The 23,312-nt window shown below is 35.1% G+C and overlaps 1 protein-coding gene across 1 annotated transcript in view; it reads right to left on the bottom strand.

Annotated features, from left to right (window-relative positions):
• CTTNBP2 (cortactin binding protein 2) overlaps positions 1-23,312 on the bottom strand; it is a 93,159-nt gene that overhangs the window by 34,058 nt on the left and 35,789 nt on the right. Inside the window, exons 3-6 of the mRNA XM_026064505.1 lie at positions 21,460-21,684; positions 13,351-15,007; positions 6,583-6,786; positions 1,088-1,187 (exon numbers count right to left, since the gene is read on the bottom strand). Coding sequence (XP_025920290.1) covers positions 1,088-1,187; positions 6,583-6,786; positions 13,351-15,007; positions 21,460-21,684 — 2,186 coding nt within the window. The remainder of the gene's footprint in view (positions 1-1,087; positions 1,188-6,582; positions 6,787-13,350; positions 15,008-21,459; positions 21,685-23,312) is intronic.

Genomic DNA, 23,312 nt, shown 5'->3' with positions numbered 1-23,312 from the left:
GAACATGAGAGGACAGGGACAAACTTTCCCATTGCTGGGTGAGGGCCTATCACTATACAACGGCACTCTAAGACTGTGACCCCTAGATGTTAATGTCTCAGAGAGAAATCCTTAGGAATAGTGAAATGCAACATCAAAAGAATCAAAAGTTGAGAGAGAAGCAAAAATAAAGATACATAAAACAAACCTAAAGTTTTTAATTAAGATTTCTTGTCAGACTGTTTAATACTTTTGGCATCTGTGAAATAGCTCTGTTCTGTGTAAATGTGCTCTGGAAAAGGTTATCTAGAAGTTCCTTTGAACTTTCAGTTCTATTTTCTATGATTAAATGATATACAGTAAAGCTGCAAAAAGGAAACAGTGCCAGCCTTCAGCTCCCCCAACTTAAAGAAAATGGAGGAAAAAGAGTCATCTGGATGAACTGCTGTTTACTGGTTCTCAGTATAAAGAGATGACAGAATTTTCCAAACATGCTGTCATACACTGATTCTTTCTAAAATTAGCCATGAAAAAAAAAAGAGAAATTATTGTAACTGCATTTCAAAGAACGTTCTTAGAAACCATTCTTTGACCTATACATAGTTTTCTGTTTTTCAAACTTACTGATATGAAAAAAACTTAAACCTTAAAAAAAATCAGTTTCAGTTGAAGTAATTTGATTCTATATCACACATTTGAATACTCAAGAAATGCTCTTGTATCTCTGTATGATAAACCATAGTTCCCTATACTTAAAAAAATTAATGCAAAAATTATTTCTTTCCTCCTCCCCATGTTAATTCTATATTGTCTGAGGACATGAAGAAAATCAAGAAATTCAAAGGTAAGCCTGCCATGGAGACCAGTGTCACATCGTGGTTACAAACAGTACACATGTTCAGCAAACTTAAAAGCTGCAATTGGAAACAAAATAAATGGAAAATATTCAACCAGAATGGCATGTGAATATGAGATTCAATAGTTGCTTTCAATAAATGACAAATGCATTTATAGCAATTCATAGAGTGGAACACTAAAGTATATAATGTAAAGAGAAAGTAAAATAAAAAATAACAGCTGATGGGTAAAATCTTAAGACTTCACTTACTTGACATGTCCCTGAGCAACTGCTGAACACAAGGGTGTAAAGCCATTTTTATCAGCAGCATCAACTTGTGCTTCTGCAGTCAGCAGCAATCTCACACAGTCTATAAATTGAGAATAAACATAGACTGATGCAACAAAAATAAGTGGTTAAAACTGTGTGAAGTTTAAAAACTGCTCAAGAGACATCATTTTGGAGCAACAGCAGCCAATCTTTTTGACTACATACACCACATACCTTTGTGAACTGCAGCAGAAGCTCCAGGCTGGCAGGTGAGAGAAGAATGATTCCCTGAGGGCACCACCACTCTTCATAAAAAGGGCCTGGGTCCATACTGGGATCCATATATATGCCCATTAATGGCAACTCCCTTACTGACAGCTAATTTATGTACTTGCAAAGCTGGGAATTTGAATTATCCAGCAGTCCCCAATGACAGCACAGTCCCACTAGCAGTCACACAACACATCCCGAGCCACAGGGGAAATGTTCACAAGTTATCTGCAGCTCATACAAGAGGCTGGCCGCTCTTGTTTTAGGACCCTGATACGGGATTGCAATGACTAATAAGATAGGCTTACAAACTCCAGAGGAAAAAAACAAACCATTCATGTTCAAAATGTTTCCAAAATGACATGCCAAAAATAAAATCAGCCTGATTCCACCATTCTACAGCTAAATTAACTTAAGATCATTAATTGCATAGTAATTAGATTGCTTTTCATCCACAACAAATGGGAATATCATTTAACCCAAATAAGTTTGAAGAAAATCCTCAATCTGCTCCATATTCTTAGAATTGGTTCTAGACCAAAATAAAAAAGTCTTCTGGAGTTGAAACTACTACGCTAAAAATAAGCTCAGCTAGAACCCCAGTTATAAACTCCTGACCAATTCTCTGAGCAAGTTTAATGCTTTCTTTTCCAACACTGGCTAAGATCCTGGAGCCAAGCTTTGTCAGTGCAGCTTATCTCTAGAGATCAGAAACATGTATTTAGAATTATTCAGAAATCTGACTAATCTAACATATTTGCTCTTGTTACAATTCTTTCAAATATTACTGCAGATGTTGTGGAGTTGATTGAATGAGTAATTTAAAATTAAAAAGTAAGATTTTAAAACACTGGTATTGTAAATTAAGATTCTTAAATAAGTAACCTGATTTGAAATGGCACCTATTTTTTAAGTTGTTTGTTAGGATAAGCTACCCAGACTTCATCTGAAAGATTTTTTAAGTCATAAAGAGCTCTCATTTATCTACTTTATTGAATATTTCTACTTGTAAGACAATGCCAATTAAAATCAAATTATATTTTCAATCTTTTTGTAGCAGAAAAAATTCTATACTACAAATGACATAAACTTTTCTTTTTCCATTGTCAATCCCAGTCTTAAGGTAAACAATTAACTTAAAAATACAGATTCTTACTTGACATCCTAAAATTCTTCTAAAGCTCTTTGAATTATGTTGAATAAATTTTCTTCAAACAGTTTCACGTATTTGGCTAGACCACTGTTTGGTTTCTTCCCAAAAACATTTGTGAGCCATGCAGAAGCAACGAAGAATGCACAGAACAAGACTATCTCTCTAGAAAGGTGCAATTAACTTGCAATTAGTGATTAGCAGATCATTCAGGCAGTAGCTTATCTACGTGAAAATATTGCTTCTGATGAAAATCATTGCTCTGACCTCTTCTGTTCTTAGGGATAGGTGCAAGCATGAAGAAATAACAGTTACTTTCATAAGGCATAGCATGTAAGCTAGTAAGCCCTGTGGGACCTGTCCTGGCACATTCGGTAGAAGAACACTATCTCCAAGAAGCCTGGGTCCTCTGGGTAGACTTTCAACTGGCTTGAGAAAAGCATAGTTTGAGTAAATCCTGTCTCATTAACTCCCATTCACTGATGTCTGCCATAGAAGTAATTGGCAGTGGAGGGCACTGGGCAGAAGGGCAGGCACAAGAAAGGCACTGAGGTTGTCACTGAGTTAAAGGCTTTGGTCAAAGCAAAAGGAAAACCTGGATGTTTATTAGCACAAACACCTGGAGACTTGAATATTCTCCACCAAAGCTGGGTGGTTAGCTCTTCCAGAGTGCTGGCAAACACAGTGCAGATACATCCGGTGGCTCTGCAGAGCTGACTCTGTGTAGCTCCATGTCCCTGTACCTCACCCCTTTCTACTTCCCACACCATTCCAGTTTTTCCTATCAACCATGCTGCCACAGCCTCCAAATACTCAGGATAGAAAAGAATTGATTACACCATAAATACATATAATTAGCACATAACTGAGGCCAAAGGATATTATTCTCTTCACATCTCTCAGTTTCAGGGACTTTTATTATTTCATTCTCTCTTTCTCAGCTACCTCTTGCACGGCAGAGAATGGTCAGGATTACCAACACAGTGCAGATACACAGATATATTAGCTCAATGAACTACTGTACATATTATCAAGTAGGAAACCCTTTTTCAGTGTATAATAGATTGAGGTGGCTCCTGCTTTGTTAATGGATCAAATCAAGATGCCCTGACAAAACAATCTGTTCAGCTGCCCCAATCTAGTGGTTAAATCATAAAATCAGTTTCCCAGTGTCTAGTCAAACACAAAGAAAGTATTTAGTGTATATTTTCATGGTGAAGTTCTCCCTCTCAGACCTACAGAATGGGGGACAGTGTGTGTGCAGGAAACAAAGAAGCTGCTATGAGCTTCACGTGCTAGAAAAAACCCTCAGCTGCAGCTCTCAAAGTGCAACCATTTACAGAGGAAGGATAAAGCCTTGCAACTAAAACTGACTAGGAAAGAGTATCTCGAGTGTTCTCTTCTCTTGTGCAAGTCATTTTTCTCTATAGACTGGGCTTTGAGCACGCAACAGCTGCTGCCACCACATTGGTTACAGCATACTTTACCTTTCCCTATTAATCTACAAATCTTAAATACTGTATTTCAACTGTGTGTGTGTGGAGAGCATTTGCTTTCCATCCTCCTCAGGCTCTCTGTAATGCCATGTTTGTGTGTGAAGGGAGCTACTCACTATGCTGGCTCTTAATGAGTGTAGAGCTGCTCTTTTCTTTGGCCCAGCTGTTTCCCAGGAGTAATCAGAAAATCTGGTTAGTCAATTTATAGGATTTATAGGAGACAAGAGGGGTCCCAGAAATCTCCAAATATATTTAGTCACTAACTCCAGATAGAAAATGACCTCAATAAATGAAATCATGTTGCTATCACCCCCAGGATAAGTTTACATATTAAGTCATCCACAGAAAGAAAGAAGGAAAAAAATTGGTCAAAAGACAGTAACCTACCATTGAAAATACTACTCAATGCTATGAAAAATTTGTACAATTAAATGATTCTTTTCCTTCTCAAAATCACTTCATTATCAACTCTTTCCTAAGTCTCAGTTTTGAAGAGCTGCATCTATCCATACATTTTGGAATTAACTGCAAGTACCAAACAAAGGATTACATATTAAAGTTAAGCACAAAAACCTTTCATTCTTCAAAAATACTATAAATCCAGTTGTTCAGGCTGCTCTCAGTTTTCATACAATGTATTTGACAGAACATCAGAATGTGCAATTCTCCTATTCAGAATTCATATAATCCATTTAGTTGCTGAGAATGTCATGAAATTTTGATCGTAAAACTAAGTATTTTTCATATACTGTCAACTATAAATAGAAGTACAAAGCTAAGATCACACTAATATATTCTTTATCTGAAAAAGCAAAAGATACCAAACAATTACAGGATGCAAATGTGTGTGTTTGTTAGTATGCCTGTGTTTTCATATGTCTCTCAAGTGCCTCTTATTTGGAATTCTGACAATAAAGGAAGCAACCAAATTGCCTTTGCTGTCAGTAAGAGCTCCTTAGTAATCGTAATTGAAAATCAGGGCATTTGCTTGGAAACATATAGGAATACAAGATGAGAACAGAAGAACTGGGCCAAGTTCAGTCTCCCACAAACACCACCGATGATAAACGGACTTAAGTCAATCAAGTCTAGAAGAATCTACAGAACATCCATTCTTCAACGGAAAAAAAAAAAAAAAAAAAAAAAACCAACCCTTTTCAGACAGTATAACAAACTTGAGCCCAAAATGCTTGAGACAAAAAGTTCCAAAAACTACTAAGTCTCAGAAGAAGAAAATAAACTAGATAAAGGACTTTTCCAATATTTTAAAGATCTGGGCAGCAGCACAGAATCTGTCAGATGAAAAGGCCCAGATGTTACTGGGAACTAAACCATGGCACATAGCACACAAAGACAAAATACACCATTCTGAACATAGGGAAAATTCCTCTTTTCCTGATGTCTGGTAGTAAAATTAACCCTGCAAATGTCAGAGAGAAATATATAATCTCCCTTGTTTTGGATTTAGGAACCTAACTTTATACTTTTATTTTAAAAATCTTTGAGGAAAGAAATGGAACAGTCTCTATATACTATTTTAAACAGTGGATCAGGGATTTCTAATTATGTCACTAAGAGATACATTGCTAAACAAAAACACAAAGTACTCTTAAAAGCAGTGACTTTCAAGGCACTACGTTCCATTTTTTCTTGTGAAATAAAAATTTGAGTTTGCTAAAATTAATGGAATTATTGCCATTGGTATTGATGGCAGACATCAGTGGCAGACTTCAACATCCAAAACAGCAGAATGGTATTGTTTTAGATAAACACCTCTAGCAGGTTTCTACATTAGCAGTAATAAAAAATGTTAGTTAAATGTTTTGTAATTTTAAAGAAAGCTGTTGTTCAAGAGCCTTGTGTTAACAGTCCGAAAATCATTGCTCAGAGTTGGTATCAATGAAATTAACATTTTACTAATATATTTGCCTCATTTTCTAAATGTATCCATAAAATATGAAGTCTAACTGTTGAAACCTTCAGAGATGCTACCTCCTCAAGTCTGAGGATTGAGACAGTGGGGGAGGAGAAAGAAAAAAAGTTAACTACCTCAGAAGAGCTTGGAGAACAAACTACAGTTGTGTCATGTGGTTCGAAAATAAAGACAGTTCATTTCATTTCCCAAGTAACACACTACTCTGAAATCATTTTCATCATTTCCACTGCTGCTGCAAAAGCTCAAGACACTTCTGCTGACCTGTTCTTTCCCACTTACCCTCTATAGAGCACCACAGAAGTTCTTTCTTTCAAGCTTTTCCCTTTGTTAGAAAAGATCTTAAGTTTGTCATAGAAAATGAGGTGATGATATTTGATGGCTTTCTATAGGAAGGCAGTGGAGAATTAGAACAGGAGTTCCTGTAGGATTTTACTACAAGAGATAAGGCTTTCGTGTTTCAAAACTCTGTCTTCAAAAGTATTGCTTATATGCATGCTTTTGTTGTAAAAATTATATATCTCACTTTTAAATTCATATTTTTAAAAGAAAATGCATTAGACCTAATTTAATATTATTTAAAACATGAAATAAGCTTCCAATACTTCACATGAATACCGTAACAACAAAACTGGGAATCATTTACCTGTATGTCCATTCATAGCAGCAGAATACAAGGCAGAATAGCCATCTTCACAAGAGTAATTAATGTCCAGTCCTTCTTCATTAAGCAGCATTGATAATAAAGTGACATTTCCCTGGGCAGCAGCTTGGTGAAGAAGGGTGGGCCTGCCACCCAGGGGGACAGGACCACCACTTGTTAACAAAGGGGTTAGGGAGGAAGACCAGCCTGTGAGTTAAAGCAACAGAAGTTAGAAAGAAGACACACAAATAAATTAAGCTCTGCATTTTCTCTGGTCTTTTAAAAATTAAACAGGACCTTCAAAATGACAGGGTTGGTTAGTTTAGCACAGGTTTTGTGATGCTGCTTTGTCTATAGATCAGAAGGCGATCTGAAGAATAAAAACTGCATATAAGGGTGACAAGGGGTTAATGCAAACAAATGGAATTTCATTACAACAGGTCAATATAAAACTCCTTATGACCTGTAGCAGCAGCTGGATGTCTCAGAAAATTTATACTACTAAAAAACTCTACTCAAAATTTTATACAAGTGCAAGTTTCAATTTAATTACTGATATGCTGAGAAAGTTTTTTAAAGTATCTAAGGAAAGGTTTCTAAAAGTATATTTATTTTCATATAAAATTTTATCCTTCTTCACAGTTTTAACCCAAACTTCAGTATTTATATCTCACCCACAGTTATATACACAAATAGGACAGAGAGCCTTTAATAACTTTTTAAGTGCCTTTCAGTAACAGTTTGTGAAAAAATGTAGAAGTACTTTTCAGAAATAAATGTATTTATTGTTGAACTGTGCCTTAAAGCAATGTTCATTTTACTCAGCAATACTTTAATTATATTGTATAAAATGGTCCAGTGTGAATGAAGAGCTGGTTACATAAAAATTACTAGTGAAAGCTTTCAGGTCACCCAGTTAAAAGGCAATATTCAATTCAAAGCTTTGAAAGCTTAGGAATTATATAGGTTAAGTGTTCCATTATATCATTACTTATCAGCTTTAGTAGGGAGTTTGTTAAGAATATGAAGTTTGCTGCATACAGCATAGAAGATTTTGTGCATTCTTCTTTGATCAAGGACTGCAAGAGAAAATAGGAGAAAGACCTTATTTTCACTATTACCTTTGGAAAATCCACATTATTCTTCTGAGTAAGAAACTATTTGTATTCTGTGGGCACACATATACCCTTATATGAGGCTGAAATCTGACAGTACAAAGCAAGTTTACCCAGCTTTTACTGTGGTTCCCCAACACCCAAAACTGAAGAGGAGCTGCAGAGTGATTACTTCCAGTTCCATCAAGCTGATCAAATGCTATCCAAACTTCAATACTTAGAAAAGCACATGGCAGTGGCTCTACCATGCTGGGATGATCTGCTCAGCATTTTGGAAACACAGAATTAAAGATGAGGGGTTCCCTGTAGAATTCTACAGAAATAATGTATTTGCAAACCTCACAAGATCTGGACAAATTTTAATCAAGGTGAAGATTTACACAAGAATACATAGCATATAGTTAGATCCCAGCTCAATATAACAAAAATAAATGCTTGAAGTAATTTTGTATTTGCTTTTCACGTAAGCTACTTTAAATTTATAATTTCAAATAAAGCTTACTAGTTTACTACATAAAGGAAACATTATACTTGCAGTATTTTCAGGATGTTGCTTTATTACTCAACTTATAATCTCCTTTGTAGACTATAAAAAGTCATCACTATAGCTATGAAATTAGCTTCTAAATTTAATTTTAAACTGAGGATAAACTCTAAAGCTCATTCCATCTACCTTTATACAACTTCAATTCTGAAGTTACCTTCTGAATATTTTTCATATTTCATTCTTTTATGAAATAATACATTTACTAATATTTGTTTTTCAATACTTTTATCAGAGAATTTTGAAGACTTTCAAGCTCAGAAGTTTGTAAGAAACTAATCAATACACAAATTAAACTGCATCCTTTGAATGGTGAAAAATATTCTATATACATTTCAAATATTTGAGAACAGTTAACTCTTACAAAATCCCAAAGGGACTGACTGAAGAATAACTTTGTTTTTCCTTTCCTTTATAAAAATGCATTTATTTTTCCAACACTTTATTATTCTTTGAACCAACTGTGTTGCAGCTGTTACTATATACCTTGAAATTTTTAAATGGTACTTGATGTGTAATTTTTTTTACTGTCTTGCCATGGTAGTTAAGGGACAGTGGATATTGTTTGTGTTATACTCTAAAGCTAACATTCTTTGTCCAGGTTCACTTCTCCAATTTAGGAATTCATCTAACTTATATTTGAATTATTTGGGGACATTTGGAAAGCCTGACACTTAGTTATAAACATGAAGATCACTCTGTTTTGTAAGGTAAATAGTATTCATGGGTTCCCTTCCTTGTTGAAAATAATGCAAGTTTTTTTTAAAGCATCATTAATAGAGACATCAAAAAAAAAAGAAAGAAAGAAAGGGGATGTTCATTGTGGTACGTGGTATCTTAATTCTCATTGCAACTCCTAGAGAGTAAAATACATCATTGCAATCCACTGATGAAATTCATTATACTAGATTATGACTGGATGAAAACCTTCTATGGAATAAGAAACAGAAACCAAATAATAACATAAATGAACATTTAGCTACTGTTATCAATATAAAGCAACATAATAAAGCTGTATTCATCCAGAAAAATATGTAGTCATGTTAGAAAATACCAATAAATAAAGCACATAATTTCAGATGCAAAAAGTTAGGAAATGTGAAGCATCTGTGAAAGCTTGTAGGACATGCAGTGATGAAGGGCAGAGGGACAGACAAAAACAGCTTCTGGCATCAGCTTCAGAATGTGAGATGGTTAATTTCAGAGCCCAGATCAGCCCCTCGCTCCCCCACTTTCCTCTTCTAAGCCAATTGTATAGAAAGGATAAACCAATCATTATAGAAATGAACAAAATAAGAAAAAATACTTCATTGAAGAGTGACATAAAAAGCGCAAAACCAAGAAGAAAGTGAAAGCAGAAGTCCCAGGGGTATGAAAATCCAACTGCCTAGAATCATTTCCATTTTGAACTCTTGCAGGCATTGAAACGTAGGAATCCAAACAGAGCAGAAGCACTTTGGCACCAGTTCAAAGGCTGCTGAAGTTAATGAAAACACTGTCACAGATTTTGAATCGGACCATAAACGTTCATTGTAATTTCTTTACATGCAGTCTGTTCAACGTTAATGACAAAAGCTGGTGTCTTTTCTTACCAGGAATGAAAAGAGCAATACACAGTACAATGCCTCACATCTAAAAGAAGGTACTGTCTCGTTAATTTGACAGAATGCATAACTGAAACAACCTGTATTCTGATTTTTAAGTTTTCTTACAATACTTGCTCTGTCTAGAGCCAAAATACTCCCTATAGAAAATGATGCTATTGACATGTTCTTAAAGCAGTCTGACCTAACTAGGAAACTTATTTGAAATTAATAAAAGGAATACTTTAGTGATTAGGCTACTATCAACTCTTCTGACTCCACAGTCAGAAGAGAGATGCATGAATTTATTGACAATCCCAAAATCATGAAAATTCAGGATTCTTTCAATGTCTTTTTAATGTGTTAATTTGCTGTGCACTGTTTTTGAAAAGTATTAACAAATTCTGATTGAAGCTCACTACTTACCATACAATTAAATATAAACAAAGCAAAGAATGGTGAAATCTTAATGAAAAGTGACATTGAGATACTAAACAGTCTATGAAAAAAGTAAATAAATCAGATTAAAACCAACTAGAACATTAATAAAACTAACTGAAACTGTGGTAACAGGTCATGAAACTGCAGCTATGGGAAGGAGATTTCAGTAGTATTTGTAATACATTAGTTTTCACCTCAAGAAAGATCACATTCAAAAAAGAAAGTGAAAAGGCAAAATGGTGAATAAGTGACATGAATTCAGGCGTTACTGGCCACATTATGTTAATGAAAACTGTTATTAAATTTGGTTTAGCTTTTCTTTTTTAAGACAAAAATCTATTCCCACATATATATAGAAAATCTATTTCTTTTTTTACTTTCTGAGCATAAAATGTATATAGGAATACCTTTCCATGCTTACATAACATCTGCTGCTCAAAGTTCATTTAGTTCTAGTGCAGTTCATAAGAACACTTGACTAAAATAGATTAAGTTCCCATAAAAAATTAAATACAAAAGGGATTAGAGAATAAATGCAATTATATATAAATAAAAGTTTGAGTTAAAGACAAAGAAACTCCTGAATATTACCTGAATATTGCAGGTAAATTTATTAAAGTTTGTTCTTTCTGCCCAAGTTTGTAGGACAGTAAGGGAGGGATATTAAAATAACATCTCTGTATTAACAAAATAAGACAGCAGACCACCCACTAGAGTTTAAGCTCTCTTTCTTTGCACACTTCAAATTATGGAATATGTTTTCCATTTGCAAAACTTCACAAAAAGCTGTGCTACTTACAAAATATTAACAGTGCCAAATGTTCAGAGCAAGGATTATAAGGAGTTCAGATGATCCAAATTTCTACCCCTTTCAATATCAAGTGAATGGAGAGCAAAGTCCGAATTAAGGACAGCAATTTGAACACGTAAAACAGCGCAACTAAAAAAAACAAAAACAAAACAGCTTTTGACAAAAATCCTGCTGTTGCAGATTGCCTCTGAGAACTGTAATGAATTTCACAAGCAACAAAAATTTACAGTTTCGTGGAAGAGTCTTATTTAAAAGGCTAACTGTGCTCCTAAAGAAATGTTATACTTAGAAGTGCAAACTAAAACAGTAGTAGTACATGCAGTTATGCAGGTAAACAGGTAGGGCTTAAATTTTTAAGATTTAAGATTTTTTTATTTTTTTATTTTTTTTAAGAATAATGGAAAAACTGCCTTAATGATTATCAAAGATCATCTAGTTAATATAAGACTAACTGACACATACAGCCTAGTTCAAGTGATAGGGATTGTGCAAGCCAGCCTCTTGCCTGTAATGACTATAAAAACTATTCACTTTGAAGCTGATTTTCCTAATAATTTGTTGTATGTTAGTAAAATCTTAAATCCTTTAGGAAATTATAATTCCATTATGGAGTCTAATAGTATCTGAAGGCAAATGAGGTTTGGAAAATACTGACTAGGAAACTAATGATCTATCTGACATGGCAATCAAACCCAGCTATGAATAAAAATGAGGAATGACATTTCAGGGAATTTATATGCAAAACGGCAAACAAAGAGGCAGCCATCAAATCCCATGACTGTTTTGTCGGAGATGAAGTAGGCAAATGGAAGATCAGATTTCTGAGCTCACAGTTGTATGACATCCTTCAGAAAGGAGAGAACATTCTGAGCGTATGGCATCACAGCAAAATGTTAAAAGCACGACTAGATATCACTCCAGAAACATGCCAAAATTCTTCACTGAAGTGGAATAAAAATCCCTTAATAATGTTCCAAGGTTCCTTGGACCTCAAGACTGGAGATTTCGTTCAACTGCCTTATCAGACAGCAGTGCAACTACCAAGGGAAAGTGGTCGGTTGTGCAATGGGAGCAGACCAGCTGTCCTGGAGTTTTACACCCTAAAAATGATGATAAAGGGTCTAAAGTTACAAAGGACTGAAGAATCATTACTGAACTGAGAATACTGGTGTAAAATTTGAGACCATTTGAACACTCTTCAATGCTGATGAAGATTTTTGTGCCTAAAGTGTTCCAGAACTGTCAATCTTTCTTCCTCACTGCAGTGCATGTCAGGTTAAAGAGGGGCTACTACCAGATATTTCAGTGCTATTGTTTTCCAGCAGGGATATATGTTGAAAAAAAATTATAGGTGATCTGCAACTAATTCAAAGATAGATCAGAGCCTTTGTTCATTTAGCTGCCATGAAGAAGATACTCTGAAGTTGGCACAACATAAAATGTTACAGATTAAGCACAACTGATAAGAATAAGTCTCTGCAATACAAAATGAACAGCAGATGCATGCACTGACTCTGCACTTACTGGACTGTCAACACAGTATCTAGATTTCAACTCTCTCCAGCATCAAACTTTGCTGACATTAGTTGAAGTAAACCTATCTGAGAGATGCCATGGAAAAGCATTAATAAAGACTACAAACTATCATCATTAAACTACAGAAAAAATGAATATATTTCTCTAGGCATGAAGTGATATATTTGAAACTGCACTGTTATCCAGGCAATTATATACCTTCATCTTCAGGCATTTAGTGCCACAAGAGCAGAATACAGGAGCCTCAGCTACGCACCATTTTCTAAAAGATTCACAAAGCACCAAAAGGCATTAAAATACTGTATTCCATGGAAGAACAGCAGAAATAATTTGCAAAAAGAAAAAATGTTTCAGGCTGATAAAGCATTTTGAAGTCCAAAATAATAACATTCCAAAAAAGGAGTTTCTTTAATACAGCATAAACTGCAGACAATTTGCTCTAAACGTTGGTCCTCTTGACCTTAAAAAAACACACAAAAAAAAACCCAAAAAAGACCCAATACTTCAATTTGGAGACCTTCTTCAGGAAGAAAAATAATTTATGACATTACTGAACTATGCAAAAGAATTCCCATACCCCTGAAACGTGGAAAAAACATAAAGGGAAATTTCAGCTTTTAGGAAGGTAAACTAGTTTAAGGGAAAATGATAAAAATAAATTAAAAAAAAGCAATGTAGAGATTCACAGGAAAAACAAAACATTTTAGAGGGAGACAGTTTGTAGCATATCAATCCCTTTACCTGATGCTGTTACCAGGAGGCTGTCTGAATCGCATGGTCTACAGGATGAAGCACTAACAGGGTTTATGGAGGAGCTACAGGCAATGGTGGTGGGAATGACAAAGGAATTTTCTGAACATGCAGGTTGGTTCAGTCCAGGGAAGTGGGAAGGCCAGGCACCCACCTGAGATGTGGCTATGGCTGGTATGGCACAGACTGCAGGTGCCACAGATAAATCTATAGCAGGTTTTGGTGGCAGCTGAGGTGAGGACTTAGAAATAATTTCCTCATTTATTACCCTGATTCCTTGTGGTGAACTTGAAAGAGGCGAGGTTGCGGTTTTGTTGTCAGTTTTTACACTTGTATTTGGGGATCGGCTACTATCCATTAAAACTTTAAGCTGCAGGTGTGGTGGTGAAGGAGTTTGCGAAAGCCCTGGTTTTTTAGGAGGAATAGGTGGAGGATTGCCTCTATCAATTCTTGATACACTGGGAGTCTTTAAACCCGTTCTACCGACTGGGGGGTACGTGCCAACTTCCATCGAATGTGACATCCCAGGTCGCAAAGGAGTGCTGCTCTGAGGACTTGTAAATCTGGAAAGGACTTGTGTAACTGTATTCCGAGCTACCTGCTTGGCAACTAGGTTGTCACGACTAGTAGGGGATACATCCCTTGAGGGAGGGCTTTGGGTTGTGTTTCCATTTTGGTCTTGATCATTAGCATTTGTTTGAAATCTAAATCTAGCTGCTTGGATTCGTGGATTTAGGCCTGGATGCACAGTAGTGTTGGCAGATGGTGAATGCAAGCTGTGCATAGATGAAGTTAATGGATAATTCTGAGTTGTGATAGTTGGTGTTGAAGGGGTGCAAAGGGAAGCATTATTCGAAAAAGGGGTAGTGCTACTTGGTAAATCAGGTGATAAGCCCATACTTGGTCCATTTTCCTCAATTCTGTTTTGACTCTGAGTTTGAACGGGAGTTGTGGGAGGGACAAGTTCACTGTACGAAGACTGCCTATCAATGACAGGTTTCACAAATGCTGCATTAGCACACACATTCGTTTTTGTATTGCCAGACAATAGTGGGTTCACTGTAGAAGGCTTTACAGATACAGTCAAAGGCAATTTCTTAACATTTTCAGTGCTACTGTCCATCAATACAGTATCTGTTTGGCAGGCAACAGTTTTTGAACTTGGCTCTTCTGTTTCAACAGAAACAGACACAGAACTCCGATCTTTATTTTTATGAGGAAGAGAAAGATTAGCTTTACTCTCATTTTCCTTTTTTAACTGCTCAATCATTTTTATCATTTTATCTCTCTCTTCTCTGAGGTCACTGGTGTGTGCTTCCTCTCTGTTAAGTTTGGCACGCAGCTGCTCTCTCTCTGTGTCAAACTCAGACAGCTGTTTTTCCATTTGAGCTTCCATTTGTGTACTCCTTTGTTTCTCAGCTGCAAGAGACTCCTCCAACCCATTAGCCTTTTTCTTTTCTTCTTCAAATTTTGACATCACTTCTTCCAGTTTCTGGGCTTCCTCTACAATTCGGCCAGACAACTGCTTACATTCTTTCACTAGCATCAATACTACATGTTTATTCTTGCCACGTTCTTCTTCAAGACGAGCAGATAGCTTTTTGTGTTCCAGCTCAAGATTCTGTAACTGAGATTTTTCCACCTCCAACTGTAAGAAAGTGTATATATAAATTCTCATTAATAAAATGGAAACTTTCAAAATAACATAGTATTAACATGACATTATTATTTTAACCTTTCAGAGAATGCCTAAAATGAACCTGTCTGACCCAGGAAAGTGATTCATGGTATCTAATGCAAGTGTCTGTAAGCCTATAAAAGCAAGAGAAGAGACAGGCAACTCTGAAGAGCAATTCAGAGACTTGAAGTAGAACATTTGCTTTTCTCCACTGACAACATAGAGACTCCCCAAAATGATCAAATGGCCTTGATTTCTGAGGGAGGAGCTACCTATTATCCAGAAATTAGGCAAATACTGCATGACTGAATAGGCACCTGATTCAGCCTGTACACAAGACATCACAGAGAGTCCTCTTCTAAGGCAAGGGATTCTGACACATGCAAGAAATTACCTTGAGCAAGAAATTACCTTGAAAGTTCCAGGCATTCCTCAGGCTGAAGGAGATGAAGGTAAAAATACACCATCCATCATGCCCCTAATAGGTGTCTTATGTATTGTGCTAACGTTAGCACAAAACTTTTTTCCCAAACTCTTACACAAGTCAAACATCAACAAAGGAAAAAAATCAGCATCTTTCTTCCTACTCCTCCCTTCCTATACCGATGCTGTAGCTTCCTGTATAACTCATCTGAATGACAGATTTTAAAAGTTCTGCATTCCATATTTATTGCATGATTATTCATTTACATTATTTATTAAATATCTTTATGATTTCACAACTTAATTTTATGTTCCTATTGCGATACCTGAAAATCTACTCATGCCATTTTGCCACAACCAGTATCCAAAAAGGATGCTGAGCACTCCTGCTCCTGTACAGTTTTTATCTCTTTGATCTTATCAGTTCAGATTAATATTTATGTGCAGACTGATAAAGCAAGAGCAATTCAGAACTGTACTTTCTACAGTGCATTTTCTAAATTGGTATTTTTACTATTCTGGAAAAATACTTTCAGGTACCTATAAAAAGTCAAGTGCTCACAAACATAAACATTTAATTTTAACTGCAACAGGAAAATTTCTTGCTTATATGATGCAAGAAAATTTCACAACAGATGAAAAATCATCTGAAGAGAGCTGTGGCAAAATAGCAATATACTTAAGAGCTTACTTAGAATAAATGCTTCACTTCAGTGAAGCATTTACAGCTTTTTATAGCAGGAGGAAGAATTATAGATGGTAAAATGATACTAATTGCAGAGTTTAAGACAATATAGTGTAGTGAATATATTTACTGTAAACTAATGTGGGGAACAAATGGCCTAGGGGATTGGTAATAGGATATGGAATATTTCTTCTCTAAGTTAGTGTTTAAAATGTCTTGGTTGCAGAAACAAAAACCAGTCATTACAATCTAATAGCTTTTTAGAAAGCCTTCTGTTACAGCATGCTATTCCCTGTCCTCTCCAATAGAGGACAAAACTTAGCTCTAGAACTATTTTTCCATGTCACTGTAGATGCATCTACAATTCATTTCAAACTAAACTGCATCTAATCTAAAGCTAATATAAATGCCATTTTTAAATAACACTTCAGTTACTCTCCAATTATACCACACAGCAGAAATGAAATTCATCCCATCAAGAGGTAAGTACAAGAGGGAGATAATCTGCAGTTAAAGAGAAACAAATCCCACTTGTTATAGCTCATTATGCCCAAGATAAATCTTTCCCCTGGGGTAAGTAGAATTCAAACACAAGAAAATGCTGAAAAGGGAAGGGAAAGAAAGGAATATTTCATGGAGAGAACAAGCAAAATGTCCTGAGGATTGCAGGATTTTGCAGGAATGCTTGTATGCATGTCTCAACCTCCCAACATTTGTAATCATATTACCATACTGTAAATTTCCTCCTCCTTTTCATAAAGAGGATGCAGAAAAAAGCATAAATGGGTGATGGCAATATTGACATAACGTATATCATGATGACAGTAAAATTTCCATCTGAAATTATACCATTATCATGAAAGCCAGTGAGTTAAGAGGAAGAAATCACTATAGCAAGCCATATCTACATTGTAAATGTCATCTCTGCTTCTTGCAATACCAAAAGACCTTCAAATACCAGGTGTTAAACTGTATTAGCATTGGAGGGGCTCCATCGTGGTTTTACAGCAACATCCCAGGGTAACCCAACACATCCTGTGCAGTTCAATTCACATAGCCAAGTTCACCCTTTGTTAAAAACGGTGTTAAAAATATAAAAAATAAAATACATTATCAGTCAAACAATACTAGCAACCATACCTCTCCAGTTATGTTAATGTCAGTACAGCTGCAAATTGAATTAATATGCTATTACGATGACAGTGGATTTAGGAATGATTCCTTTCACAAGTCTCCATAAGCAGAAAAATCACGAATTTTTATCTAGTATTTCATTACCTCTTTCTCATTCCACAAAATCAACTTTCACGGACAAACACAACTAGCAAGTAACTGTGAGGAAGACAAACCATTCAACAGGGCCTTTTTTGCTAAAACAGGTATGAGAATCATAGGAATTATATGTAATTTTGAAAGCTTGAAAATGCAGTAAGATTATATTGAAAATGGTTTAATCAAGTTTATCTGTACTTTATTACTCCTGTTAGAGACCATGAATTACAATGGACATTTCTCCATTTTGCTTTCAGATGAGGGACTGCTTTTGTAAAATAACTGTAGTGAAATTGTATTATTTTTAAATAATTACAAGTAGATTTTAACAAGAGAATATAGCTGGGATAATTGTCTTACCATTTTGTTATAGTATCTTATTTACAAGCATTGCATATAAATCAAGAATCCCTAATACATACATAATCCCTGCGAAGAAATTACTAGCAGTTCTGTATTTAATTTCAAATCAACAAGAGCATCAATTTCCCATTTTATGTTGTCTCCTATGCTCTTCCCACCTCCCTTTTATTTTTGGCTGTATCATCCTGAATAGGAAAAAAAAAATCTGAATATTTACACTGCATTTTGTCCTTTAGTTGACAGGTTTGGAACTAGCTGTAATTATTTATAAGCTTATGAACTAACTATGACCTGATTTTTGTGAGGTATACTGTATGCATACACTGAATTATACCAGTAACGTAAACATCTGGAAAAGAAAGATTTGAAAAAGAGTATAGAGGGATACTGAGAAAATTCATGGGGTCCAGCAAAGGACTACCAAGGTCCTGCAAAGGTCAGAGAGAGTACATGCCTTGTGAGAGAAGGTTGAGGGACCCTGGCTTGCTTAGTCTGGTGAAAAAGAGACTAAGGTATGATCTAACAGCAGCCTATTACTACTTGAAGGGCTCTGACAAAGATGACAGAGCCAAATTCTTCTTGATAATGGCAGGTGGGGCCCCATAACATACGGTACGAGTGATAAACTGAAGCTTAAGAGATTCAGACCGGACATTAGAAAAACGTTCTCCACAAGGAGAGTAATGCAGAAAGACTGTAGTATCACTGTTCCTGGAGAATTTCAAGACTCAGCTAGACAAACTGACAGATGACCTGATGTACTGCTAGTGATGGTCTGCTTCAAGCAGAACGTTAGACTAAATTACATCCATAGGTCTCTTCCAACCAACATTTCTTTCTTTGAACGTGCATCTCAATATTAACTTCTCTGCAAACACTTGACAGATCAAGAACTGTCATTTTGACGATATGGCTTTGAGTTCTCAGGAAACCTCAAAATGAATTTTTTTCAGCAGCTCCAGGAAAGATACTTTCAAAGACATGGAAAGGGATGAAGACTTAACACAAAGCAGATGGAATCTGGATTAGGTATTTGGTGTAAGGTAACCTAGGGCTGACAGTCATTTGTGCAGATCTTTTATTTTTTCCTGCATTCCTTTAAATTGTTATGATTTATTCCTTATGATTAAATAATAATTCTATTCAAAGAACGCTATAAGGATCACTGTATTAACAGATAGTAAGCCCCCAGGAAAAAGAGTTCAATGTGAGCCTGTTTGAGTCCAATAATATCCAGAGGAAATAAACAGAGCTGTTTCACAGACTTCATCACTTAGTCTAAAAGTGAGACAGTGAGGCAATTCCAAACAAGAAGATGGAGGCATCACACATTAAGAGAAGGAAGTACCACTCTTAGAAGGACGACATGCAGTTGGCTCTGTATTTAGGTCACATTTGTCTGGGCTTTAATTTTTTTTGTTACTAAGAGTCAACCATATAGAAATCCTCCAAAATACCTTCACTACCTCTTTCACAGAAGGATTTGGGAGATGGAGACCAGGAAGAAAAATGTGGAACTAAGGGACAGTAAAACACTGAATGAATGGTTTGTGTAGGGTATTAATGGAAATAGTTGAGAGAAAAGTATGTAATCTGTTGGCACGTACCCAAGAAGTTTGGGATGGTACCCTGTTCAAGTAGCATTTCTAACTGATGGCTTTAAAAGAGGAAGGCGTGAGCTCACTAGGAGAGCCATGCACATGAGTGTTCAACACCATCGAGTTTGTTTTTAAATCCTATCTTCAGCTAAATTCTCTACTTGTTAGATGAAGCAAAAAGGGTAGAAGCATAATGACACACTTTCAGAGCAATACAACATATTTTTTTCAAATCTGGTGCTTTGAAGTTTAGCTTAAAACTTACAGACTTCAGAATTAAGTCTGTAATTATTCAGAATAATAGAGGTTAGGAATATCTCAAAATAAGAATCAAAATGCAAGATAAATTAAGATCAAACTATTTCTTAAAATTATGATTTATTTTTTTTAATCTAGTTTTCTTCTAGGAAACAAAAAGGCAAGTGCATCCTTTTTCTGTAGATGCAGGCTTGTAGATACACACTTTGGTAATAAACCAGAGCCAAAAAAGCACCTATAATAATGGTGAAGCAAAAACATCTCCGGTATCAATTTTGGGCAGAAAAATGTCCACAATATAAATAAATGCATACATATTCAAGCACTTGAAGGAGCAAAACAGATGTAATGGCAGAAGTGCAGTCATTCCACTTTATTCAAAGTCAACATTAGATAAACTATTTTAGCTAGAACTTTGGACAATCCCTCCCCCCAAAACCTCCACTCTCTTACATAAACAGCATATAAAAAAAAATTAACATTTAAGAGTTTTCAAAAAGAAGTGCTTGGTAAGTAGAACAGTTCACTATATAGGCTATTAACTAACAGTGTAATCACTGTTTTAAGACCTAGATATCATGCATACCATATATATCATACAGTATAGTATTATTCATTTGTTTGGATATGGTATCCGAGTTTTTCTAAAGTCTAATGGATCAGGGATGTTCAAACTAAAATGAACAGAACTAAGAAAAAAAAAAAGGTTTGAATATTTAACTAAAGCAAATGATCAAATATTTCCAGTGTACAGACAGTAATTTTGTGAGTGTATTTAGTTCCCTTAGAGAAATTACTAGCAAAATGATGTTTATTCCAATGTAATTGCCTTTGTGTTGTTTTTTGTAACCAACATAAAACTGTATCCAAAATTCTATTTCATAGCTGCTGAAAACATTCTATCCAAGTTACACCCAGTGAGTGTGATTCAAAAACTAGCAAGCAATTATTTTCTAATTATTCAACAAAAATTGGTCTAGATTAGCTTCTTATATCACTGTTCCCCCCTTTCTTCTTTGAAACCCCTCCCTCAGCTCTCCTGTAGAATTGTATGGCTTACAATACAAAATATTAGTGAAGAATGCACAATAAAATTTTGTAAACAAGTTTGGAGCACAATGCACCAATTATATCAAGAAAGTAGTAAAAAAACATCCAATGTATTTAAGACAGATGATTCATTTTTAGGGCAGCAAGCGGAAAGTAAAATGTATTCTTCTGTACAGAAAGTAGAGTTTCAAAAAAAAGATAAGTTAGTTCAGAGTGGTATACCAACACCTTACTATATTCGGTATAGCAAACTTTTTTTTTTTTGCAACATACTTGTTCCAAAATAATTTTATCTTTACAGCAAATGTCCTAGATATTCAGAAATAGTATTTTTTTTAAGAGTTATAATGTATTTTTACTGATTTATTAAACAGAGCTACCTTATATGACATACAAATAAATTATTTATTTTTCACTATTTAGGTTAAGAAAAAAAACGTATAACTGTAGATCCTCTAGGTTTTAATGGTGCTGGATTAAAAAAACCACTATGATAATGTTTCCCCCTAGCTCATATTGAGCTAGCCGCTTATGTAGTCCATTGACTTATACCAATTATATTTCTTCTACAGGTAGAGACAATATGGAATGAATGAGGTGTGCATACAAAATATCACCAGAAAACTAGCACCTCATCATATATGTCAAGGAAAATGGTAACATTTTAGCACTTGTGATGACAATCGAATTAGACAGAGATACAGATTTTTAAAAAGTGACATAAAAGAACAAATCAAGAGAAGGAAAAGGGAAAAAAATTGGTTGCAGGATACCTTCTTTTGTCTGTTTTCAGCAGCAACCAACTGAGCTGACATTCTTTCTTGCATTTTCCTGCAGTGAGCCATAACAGCTTCTAAAATGGACAGAGGGTTCATGCAGATGGGTTTCTTTTCCTTATCACCAGCACCTGCCTCAAAGTCTCTCTGAAGAGCCAGAAATGGGTCACTGAGATTAAACCTTCCATATCGTTCCTGGATAAAAACCTCTTTGCGCCGGGCCTGAAAAAACCCAAACAAACAGATAAAGGAATAAAAGTTAATGTATTAGGAGTTCATCCACACATACAACAGATCTAAACCTTAGGGAAATTATGATACTTATTTATATTTTTAAAATGTTTTCTTTGGGTATTTATTTACAATATCAAAAAGAAGATTTCATTACAGTCAATACAATTCACTACATAAACAAAAGCTTTCCCTTCTGAATTTAATACAGAAGTTTCAATTTGTAACCATTTCAGGAATATCACAAAAAGAATATTTTGTAAATCAGCTGATACATAGACAGGAAAAGAATAAAAAAAACATCTAAAATAAAGTTTTATATTTCAATGCATTAAAATGATGCTAGTAGAAAGCATGAAAATATGTTTCACGTATTTAGTGCAGTACCAAAAATGAGTATTTTTTAAAATAAACAAATCTGACAGTATGTTTACACATACAGAGATTTTCATAAGTAACAACAGCAGACAAGCAGAGAGGGAATATTCCTCCAACAATGCTCTTCTGAAATTAAGACTTTTCTTAAATCTGTGTTCAGGACAAACTTCATGATCATGTGTTTCTCCATACTATTATTTAATAATTACATTTCCAAAATGCAGTACAACACTTCATTGACAAAACAGAAATATTACACAATAATGCTTGGACTTAATTTTGCTTGAATTATTTTTTGTTCTTCAACTGAAGATGAAATCAGTGATTAAGATCAATTTCAGAAAAGGTATTTTTAATATATTTAACACACAGTACACAAGAAGGCACATATTAATACTAGCTTTTAATACTTTTCATAGAAAAGTATTGGTTCATATCGTTCCAAAATCATCTCAGGCTTAAGTGTGTGTGCACACACACTCTTGTACAGATGACAGTAGCAGAAGGAAGCAATCCAAACCATTATAATACAAATTCTGGAGGAAGATGAAGGCTTGTTATCTTAAAATCAGATCAATCACCAGAGCAGGTCTTTAAAGAAGCATGTCTCAAAAATCAAAACCAATAAACACAGTGCAGAGAAACACTACGAGAAAGAAGAATCCCTTCAAAACCAGCATTACTTATCTGTGATTTGTTTCAATCTCAGGAAGCTGAATTTTGAAGAACAAGCAAAATTAGAGGAAGAATAAGCAAATTTCAGAGGGCAAAAGAGGAGGAATCAGCCTAATGGTTACCAAAGGGGTTAGCAGACTGTTCCAAAAGCCTGAAGTTAAGATTGTAACATACGAAAAGAAAGTCGTAAAAGGTGACACATATTTCAGAACATGAAAAAAAAAATCAAAGAATAGTATAAGAACTGTGTTTAAAAAGCCCTCTAAAGACTAAATACAAATAATGTACCTTAAAGAACCCCTGGATTTTGCCTAGATATATTCTACAAAATTGCAACATTGAGGAAAATTAAATGATAAAGAGAATTTGACCACAGTGGAAATATAAATGCACCTACTTATTTTGATGCTTGAAATAGCTTTAGCCTACTTTCCAATTTGATAGCATAAATAGAACTTGAAGAATATTTTAAAATCAGATCTTTGGGGCTCAGAAGGAAGAGGGGGAAAGGGGAAGAGGGGGAAAGGGGAAGAGGGGGAAAGGGGAAGAGGGGGAAAGGGGAAGAG

Source organism: Apteryx rowi, unplaced genomic scaffold (assembly GCF_003343035.1).
Source record: "Apteryx rowi isolate R43461 unplaced genomic scaffold, aptRow1 scaffold_219, whole genome shotgun sequence".
In the NCBI taxonomy this organism is placed as follows: domain Eukaryota; kingdom Metazoa; phylum Chordata; class Aves; order Apterygiformes; family Apterygidae; genus Apteryx; species Apteryx rowi.
This window is presented reverse-complemented; position numbering and strand designations above follow the sequence as displayed.